Source organism: Medicago sativa, chromosome 4 (assembly GCF_051527215.1).
Source record: "Medicago sativa cultivar Bolivia chromosome 4, Bolivia_mono, whole genome shotgun sequence".
Lineage (NCBI taxonomy): Eukaryota > Viridiplantae > Streptophyta > Magnoliopsida > Fabales > Fabaceae > Medicago > Medicago sativa.
In genome coordinates, this window is record NC_140752.1 from 34,316,222 (window position 1) to 34,326,150 (window position 9,929).

General features: G+C 33.3%; 1 protein-coding gene across 1 annotated transcript; it reads right to left on the reverse strand.

Moving 5' to 3' along the window:
- Positions 1-1,751: 1,751 nt before the first annotated feature.
- On the reverse strand, positions 1,752-5,347 carry LOC146928965 (uncharacterized). The gene is made up of 2 exons (XM_085701103.1): positions 2,783-5,347; positions 1,752-2,269 (listed from the first exon to the last, which is right to left on the reverse strand). The coding sequence occupies exons 1-2, from the start codon at positions 5,331-5,333 to the stop codon at positions 1,971-1,973; spliced, it is 2,850 nt and encodes a 949-aa protein (XP_085557229.1). The 5' UTR covers positions 5,334-5,347; the 3' UTR covers positions 1,752-1,970.
- Positions 5,348-9,929: the final 4,582 nt, after the last annotated feature.

Consider the following 9,929-nt stretch of genomic DNA (forward strand, 5'->3'; position numbering starts at 1 on the left):
TATTCTTTTATTGAAGTTAAAGTTTTGAGGATTAATGATGTGATATGAGGATTAATATGATGAGGGGAAGAATTAAATAAAAATAATATAAAAGTGGGAGGCGTAGAATAGAAGTATTAAATAAGTGGGGGAAGGAGGAAGTAAAATTATAGTAAGTAGAGGAGAAGAGAATAATAACAAGTGACTGGCCCAAGTATAAATAGAAAATTAGGATTCAGAATTTTCACTTCTGCTGAACGTAGAAACAGGAGAAAAGAAAAGAGAAGGAGGAAGTCCTAGATGTGGAGAAGAGAACCAAAATATGTGACTCTGGAGATTCAAGGTAAGAGGGAGAATCCTTTCACCTTAGGGTATCTTAATTTATGGTTTGGAAGAGGGATGCGGGTGGGGGGGGGGGGGGGGGGGGGTGGGGGGGGGGGAGGGTAGTTTAAAACTTATGAAGTTATTGTTGTTATGATGTGAATTTTGATGAGAGAATGATGGTGAATGAAGGTAATGAAGTTGATGAAACATCAATGATGAACATGTGTTGGTAGAGTTAATGTTGTTGCCAAAATATTAGAATTTGAGAGAATGATGATTAGGGTTTTTGATTTCAGGATTTGACCATGGAAAGGGTGTCGGTTAGATAAAGTGTAAATAGGTGTTAGGATGATAGCGAACCTTAGGGTTATGATTAGGGATGGGTTTAGTGAGTTTAGGGTCAAAAAATGGAGTTTAGGATGGTCCCTAATAAGAAATTGCAGAAAACTGCGATTTATGCACATCCTGGGTAAAACGCATGACCATGCATGCATTTTGCTCTGTCAAATTTCCCCCTTAGTGCATTTAAAAAACGCACGAGCGTGCACTTTGGAGTGCACGTTCGTGCAATTTTCCCAAGCTTAGGAAAACCAACTTTTTCCACCCCTTTCTTTTCTGAATTGGGTTTAGGTGTCTTCATGAAAGTTGTAGATCTAGATGTTAGCTTTCATTTTCTTTTGGTTTGACTCCATTTAAACCCCTAGAACTTGAGTTATTATCAAAATACTGCACATGGGTCATGCTGTGTTTTTCATGAAATTTCAGCACAATCCTTTTAGTGGACTCTAAAACATCTTTGAAAACAATAGTGAGTTTAAGAAATTCGTTAGCGTGAAAAGTAAGAGTAAGGGTCCTAAACTATATACCTAAATGAGGGAGTGTGCTTAGGAATAATTAGAAGTGATTACCTCAAACAAAAGCAAAAGCGAGTCTAACACAAGGTCCTAAATTCCCCTCAACACTTTAGATGGAACCCTATTCTTCCAAAGGTATCCAAACATCACCTCCTCCTCCATGCTCGCTCCATCCTCCACTAGGCACAAACTCATCAAAAAGTATAATATGGTTTTGAAGCTTTTTATCGTTCATTTGGGATGCTGGGAAGATTCTCAACTCATCTAAAAAATAAGAAACTTGTAGTGGAAGTTGGGTTGTAAAAAAATAGATTAATATGGGTAGTTTTTTATTTTAAGAAAGGAGATGATGAAAATGGGGATGAAAAATATCATGAAGAAGATGAATGTTCATAAATATATGAGATTTACAATTTTTAATATAAAAAAATTAAAATTATCATATGTGACTTGCCACCTCATAAATTTTTTTAATGAAAAAATGGAAATAAGGGTTAAGTTGTTCATGTTTATAAACATAAAAGACTAATGTAAAAAAATAAAATAAAGGACTGATCTTTTACCGTTAAATATGATAAAGAACATTTGAAGTCATTTTGTCAATCTTTGAAATAATTAGAGAAAACAAAAGAGAATCATATCCATATCCAATGTTCTAGCATAATTCTAAAGTTTCTATTCATTTCATTATATATGGTGCCTTTTGAGCAAGGCAATTACAATCACTATGATATATAACTAACACTAACAAGTGTCTATATATACCAAGCAAATGGACCAAAGGAAAACCGTCAACGACTTCAACTAAGAATTTTATGGGCTCTCCATTTCTAGAAACTGGGCTACACTTCTCATAGTAGGTCTGGATTGAGGGTGTGTATGTAAGCAAGAAAGAGCTAAATTTGCAACCAATGCCAACTCCTTCAAAATGTTCTTTTGAGGTGAAGGTAAGCGAGGGTCTAAAATTTCATTGAAGTCAATCTTTTGATCATTTGATGTTTGTATGTAAGAAACAAGATCACCAGGGTGCTTTCCTGTTAGAATCTCAAATGCTAAAACACCAAAGCTGAATACATCACATTTTTCTGTCACTGCCATTGTGTAAGCAAGCTCTGTAGTAGTAAGAAGATAGTGAAAATTAGAAAATTAGTACATTGCAAACAAGAAGAAAAATAATATTTTGGTATATGGTATTGGTAAATGGTATCATAACACATTCAAGTACATATCCAAAATAGATAAAGTATTTTAACTAAATCATAGTTCTAAAGATAAACAAAGGAAAAAGTATATTATAGAAACTAAAACAAAATTCTCAAATCAACAAGAATTTTAAGACTAAAACGAAAAGGTTGACGTAGTCGAGCAATCTAGATCGTCCAACTAAGACTGTACCACTTACATTGTGAGATGAGGAAATCAAACTCGGGGTCCGGTTGTTAAGAGTTTTTTTGTAAACAAAAGCATATATTTTATTTTTAAACAATAATTTTTAAGTGTTTTCATCTGTTTTCATCCAGATGAAATTGAATGATTCAATTGCTCAACTGTGTCAACTTTGGCCTCTACTAAAACATATAATCTTATTTCATAATAATTCAAACATAAGAGTTAAAAAATATCACCTGGAGCAGCATAACCATATGTGCCAGCAAATGAAGTCCAAATAGGCGAATTTGGCTTAAGAAACCTTGCAGTACCAAAATCTGAGACATGAGCTTCAAGTTTGTAAGATAACAAAACATTCTTGCTTGATATATCTCTATGAATCAAAGCTGGAGAACAATCATGATGCATATATGAGAGAGCACTCGCAACGCCTTTAACAATCTCAAACCGTTTAGACCAATCAAGTTCCAATGCTCTCTTATCATCAATCAACATTTCCTCTAAACTCCCTCGATCCATATACTCATAAACAAGAAATGTGTGCATCCCTTCACAACAAAATCCATAAAGCTTCACAATGTTTCTGTGCCTTGTTTCTGTCATGGCTTCAACCTCGCTTTCAAATGTTTTTATACTCTCTGTGTCTAAGTTTTCTTCATCACATTTCAGCTTTTTCACCGCGAATATTTGCCCTCCTTCCAGTTCGGCTTTGTAAACATTTCCAAACGCGCCTTCGCCAATGCAATACTTGTTGTCAAAATTGTTGGTAGCTTCAATTATGTCGCTATATACAACTCTTCCATTGAAGTACCAAATTGAAAATGGATTTGGCATCTTAAATGAAGACTTTCGTAAAGTTCTTGATTTTTTCTTGTAGCACAACAAAATTACGCCAACAATTACCAATGAAAGAAGAAGCGCACCTCCTAAAGAAGCAACTATAGGAATCACAACCTTTTTTTTGTTGCTTCCTCCATCACTTGGTTCACTTGATGAAACATTACAAGGTATCAAACCCTTGAAACTACCACATAGACCTTGATTGTTGCTCAAGTCAAGCGCATGAGAAGAGTTTAATTTGAAAATGCCACTCTTAGGAACATTCCCCTCCAAATGATTGTAAGAGAGGTTAAGACTTGACAAACTCAACATTCCACTAATTTCATCAGGTATTTTACCTGACAAATTGTTGTTTGAGATATTCAAGCTTATCAAATTTGAAAGCTTACCAATATTAGAAGGAATTTCCCCCGAAATTGAATTGTAACTCAAATCCAAAAAGTCTTGTAATGATCCAAGGTTTCCAATTTGGAAAGGAATTGTGCCATTCAAGTGATTGTTACTCAAATTTAAATTCAGCAAATTGGAACAATCACCTATCTGAATCGGAATTTCTCCTAGAAATGCGTTCATTGAAAGGTCTAAATATTGCAAATTCGAAAGCTTTCCAATTTCAATTGGTACCTTACCAGAAAGCCTATTTCCACCCAAATTTAAAAGATACAAATTTGAAGCATTTTCAATTTGTGGAGGAATAGTTCCTGATAATTGGTTATAGGATAGATCAAGCTCTTGTAATTGTTCCAATTGAAAAATCTCACTAGGAATTTTTCCATTCACCGAATTACCAGCCAGACTCAGGTATTGCAAGTTTTTACAGGATCCCCATTTAGAAGATAAACCACCTTGAACCTCGTTATAGCTGAAATCCATGTATGTAAGATTTGGATAAACTCCAAAATCTTGATCTGCGTAACCGGTTAACTGGTTGTATTCAAGCCTAACTCTATACAAAGAAGGGCAGTTTCTAAGACTTATTGGAATTGGACCAGTGAAACTGTTAAAGGATGCACTGAAATTCAAAAGTTTGCCACCTTTGCAAACTTGTGGTGGTAACTCACCAATGAAATTGTTCTCAGCAAGATGTAAAACAACCAAAGATGAAAGGTTTCCAAATTCTTGTGGCACAGTGCCATTTAGGTTATTGGTGAAAAACCTTACATCGGTTAGGTTGGTCAATTTGCCAATACTTGGTGGTATTGAGCCAGAGAATTGGTTTTCATTCAATCTCAGAATGCTTAAATGATTACAGTTTCCTAAAGATGAAGGAATAGGACCAGAGAAATTGTTTCCATCAAGTGCTAGTATAGTCAAGTTTTTTATGTTCCCTATTTCGTTTGGTAATCGACCGCCCAAAAGGGTATCTTGGAAAAGTAGATTCCTGATACTGATAAGCCCAAAACTAGGCTTATCAGTGTCATCAGGAAACAAACGACGGTCTAATATACCAGACACGTCGTTTCGTGAAACATCAAGCTCATAAACTTGAGTCAAATTAGCTATAGAAAGAGGCAAAGTTCCATTAAGATAATTTGTAGAAAGATCAAGAAACTGGAGTTTTGAAAGAACACCGATGTTTTCAGGTATAACACCGGTGAGATTGTTTGTTTTAAGATCGAGGCGAAGAAGGTTAGGAAAAACTGACAAGTTTAAGTGATTAAGAGTACCTTCAAGTCCAGCATATGCTAAGTTTATGATTGTAACACTTCCTTTAGAATCACAAGTGATACCTCTCCATGAACATGGTGTTTGTGTTGAACTAGAATTGTTAATGATCCATGAATCAAGAATTGGTTGTTGAGGGAGACTTTGTTTCCACTTTAACAAGGCTTCAAATTGTGTCAACCCTGAAGTTATTTGACATAGAGCTAGCAACAAAGAAACCAACAAAGTAGCTTGAATTGGAAATGTATGCATATGCATATGATTATGGTTAAGGTTGGACATTTTTTGATGATCACAAAAATCAGAAAATGGTTTCTTGTATTGTTTTATTTGTTCCATGACGTGTTGTATTTATGATTATAATATAGCCATAGCCACCTTGATATTCATTAAAGTTTGACTTTGATTTGTTTCCTATCGATCTATCTACCACCTTACAGCTAATTAACTTTTCCTTGCCTGAGTAAAGTGATAGTTGACTACGCGCATGAGAACAAAATCGGATTTCTTTTAGGGTATGTTTGGATGACAAAAGAAAGTGTAAGGAAAGAAACTAGAAGGAAAGATTGTTAAAGGAATGAAAGTTAGTAGAAAGTTGATGGAAAGGGTGATGATTTTTGAGTTGTTTGGAATGAGTGAAAGTGAAAAGAAAGTGAAAGGAAAGTAAAGTTGTATATTTAGAAAATGTCATTAACACCCCTATATTAAAATGTTATATATTATTTATACGTATAAATGGATTTTAATATTTTAAATGTAATATACATGTAAATATATTGATTATTAATTATATCAATGCAATAAGTGTCTAGCATAAAGACAAAAAGTTAAAAATTTCAACAGTATTGCGTCAGTAGTGTTATTTTGCAGGAAATGAAAGTGATTTTGCAGGAAATGAAAGTGGTCACGTGAAATTTTACAAAACGAAGGGCACTTTTGTCATTTTATCGGATTACAACTCCATTCCATACTTTCTTTCTTCTCATTTTTGGGCGGAAAGCTTTTTTACATGGGACCCGCCTAAAACAATCTTTCCTTGGTGCTTGTCAGAGAAACCAAACGATGGAAGGCACATATATTTAGAAACTTTCCCTCTTTATGCTTTCCATCGTGGCTCATTCCACGGAAACAAACAGGCCCTTAGAATTATACTTCATATCCTATTTTTTTATTATATTTATTTAATAATTTAAAATATCAATAGGTATTACTAGTTTGAGTAAGTTTTACTTGGGATAATAGTCACTTTAATCCCTCAATGTGTAATGGATAGTCACAATATTTTTTAAATGTATTGAAATTCCAAAATAGTCATTTGCTTGTGCACTTTGTTAATCAAAATAGTTTCTCACATTCAAATGTTCTCTTAATACCGTCATATCATTCCCTCAATATACTTAATATTTTTTCAACTCCTATAAGCATTTACTTATTGTCATATTAGTCTTTATACCAAAAGAGTTATTCACATCATTGAATGCCTATTTTAATGTTAGATACTATTTTGATTAACAAAGTGCAGAATCAAAACTATTCGTTACATGTTTGAAGGACTAAAATAACTATTAACCAGTTTTACTTGGTTACAAGCATTTGTGCGCACCAATTAAGGGCACACACACAAAAATCTATCTCATTTATTTATTTGAAAAATAGTTATTAATAAATTATTTCCTTTTTTCCTTAAAAAAAAATAAATTATTTCCTTTTGTATCTTTTTTCAACTCTGTAGAGGTGTCTAAATCAAATGTTCAAAAATTTGTCCAAGCTCTGCTCCGCCAGCAACCAAACTCGTTACACACATAGAATCAAACAAAAAGGTTGTATTTGGTTTACTTTTCTCGTTGAAGAAAGTCGTACTTTAACCGTTATCCTTTCACATATAAAATAAAAAAAGCCGTATTTGTTTACTTCTGTCACATTCAAACAATTTCACCAGTATATATTCTAACATTTTGCTTGATAAATTTTCTTTTGAAATATACTTGTTATTAAAAGAAGTTAACGCGCTTTTAACAAAAAAAATAAGAAAAGTAACGTGCTAAAAAATGGTTAGAAGAACATAACACTAACGTGGGTGATGTATACTATGAGAATGCCTATCTTATATGAGAATGATGAGAATAATTATTAACCATTAGATTATAAATAGATGGTTGAGATTAAAAAATATGATTTAAACAACCCATGTGCCTTCACCTAGTCTATCCATCATACCCATCCAGACTGCGCTTCATCTTCTCCAAAATCCAAATCTCCATTTTCTGCAACTTTTTCTTCCGTGAAACAAAATCAAACCCAAAACTGAATCCAAATTGAAGAAAACAAAAGTCTTAATTTTGATAATCAGATCAGTTGAAATCATATCCGTCGAAAGGTTGCAACATTGATACAGACCCAAATTTTCAAATTCAAACAAGATGATGTGAGATGGAAAAATCCTTAAAGAGAACAAGGAGTTTTTTTTTTTTTTTTCTTTCTCTCGTTTTTAATCTAAAGGCTTTTAATCTTAATGGTTGTGATGTCTTGTGGCAACGTAAAAGGAGTTGTGGTGAAGCATGAACAGATGAAAGCATGGGTTGGAGAAGATTAATAGTGTTTATGAGAATTGATATAATAAGGAGAAGTACATGTGTTTTAAAATGTGACTTTTTAATCTCAACCATCTATTTTTGATCTAGTGGTTGATAATTATTCTCATCATTCTCATATAAGATAGGCATTCTCATAGTATACATCCTCAACGTGGGTGGATAACGAACAAGATTTAAAAAACATGTAATTGCAAGTGTGACAAACTTTTAAGAAAACAGTATTTAGAATAATGAAAATGGGTGTAAATAACTGCAAAGTAAGTAAATAATTAGACAAAATTTATAAAGATGAATGTAAATTATATGAGAAATGATATTTGTACAACCATTTTCGTACAACTTTTGTACAACTTTCTCTCACATACTCACATTATGTTTTTATTCTCTCTTCCTTTTTCTTTCTCTATTGTTTTTGACCAATGAGAAGAGAGAACAACAAAGTTGTCTCAAAGGTTGTACCAAAATGGTTGTCAAAATATCACTACTCAAATTTTATATATATATATATATATATATATATATATATATATATATATATATATATTTGAAAGTTAGTTGTTATTTTGTTATATATATTTGAAAGTTAGTTGTTATTTTGTTTTATGAAAATGATTTTGTCATTAAAAAATTAGACTTTTTTCTAGTTACACCTGAAAATATTAACTTACACCCAACTTTCATTAGTTATGAACAATGATCATCTAAAGTGAGTAAAATCAAAAAGGAGAAACAAATAGTCCACGTCCTCCAAGTTGCCACTACTACTCACACATAGCTGCCCATTAATCTGAAGTACCCTCTCCTAATAAAGTTATGAGCAATGTTATTTGAACAATCCTTTCTTGTAATAACTTGTTGGACAACCAAATTATACAAAGAAATTTAGGTAGTGGCACAAAAATAAAGCAATAGAGAGAGAAACTAGAAGGACAATGTGAGTATCAGAGAGAAAGTTGTCAAAAAATAGTTGTTCAAATATCATTTTTCTAAAGTTATTCTTTGTAGGAATATTGTAACGAAGTATCCACCCAACAAAAATACCGACTTTCACAGGAACCTATTTATGCGATATGATATCTTTGTGATCAACAATAATGTTTGTGATCTGCGGAGAGAAAGTAATTATAAGAACTAGTACCATTGTATTTTTTATGCACGCAATTGCCATAACAACTAATAGAGGATTTTTTTACGGTGGCATTTAGGGTGGGTGATGAGAAGAGTTTCCTACCATAGGAAAGTAGATTTTGACCACTAGATTTAAGATCTTATCATACACTCTCCACACTATATTTTATTCCCATTCTCTTCAACCTCTCAACCTGCAACAACCCAGAAAAAAATTCCCAATACTTCATATCACTTTGAACAGTTCACAAAAACTATTCATAACTTCAATGATTCAAAATTATGCTTCACGACAAAATCATTCACAACAGTTAAATTAAATTTTAAAAAATAAATAAAAAGGAAAAAACGTGTAGAAGAAAATCGAGAATCTTGAACAAATAACATATTGAGTTCACGAAGAGGAATAAGAAGAATGGTGCGAGAGAGATCAGCATGGGGAGAGAAATGAAGAGAAGCTGCATGGTGATTGATTCAAACAGAACACCGGAGATATCGTATTAGATAAGGAGGTAAACGTCGACAACGGAGGCGCCGTCGCAGAGGTCAAAACAGGCGACGAGGATGTAGACGAGAGCGATGACGTAGTCGAAGAGGATTTCACCGTTGTTAGGTTGTCATGGTGACATGGACATGGGTAGCACGCTGTTTCGGATCCAGTTTCCATCATCAAACCCAAAAAACAAGTTTTAAAACACTAGTTTTCCATTTTACCTTCAACAACAACAACAACGAATTTTTGTGTCCTGTTTGTTGGTTTTATCATAGTTTCTGTCACCGGTTCAATTTTTGTGTCTATTAATGATTTTTATAATTTAATTTGATTGAGATAACAAAGGAAGGGGATGAAATTGAAAAACCATAAATTTATAGTTATGCCATGAAGACGTCAAATACTTTCAACCAAAGGAAAAAATAGATTGTCCATGTGTAGAGCTTATGGTTTGTTGGAACCATGGTTTCTGGGAAAAGGCGTGACACATAGACAGGATAACGGTGGTAGAAGAAAGTGAAAAAAAATCTAGTGTGAGGAGACTATCATAAGATCAATGTTCCTCTTAAATCTAATGACCAGAGTCTACTTTCCTATGGTAGGAAACTCTTCTCCTCACCCACCCTAAATGCCACCTTTTTGTACCTATCTTCGTAGGACAAT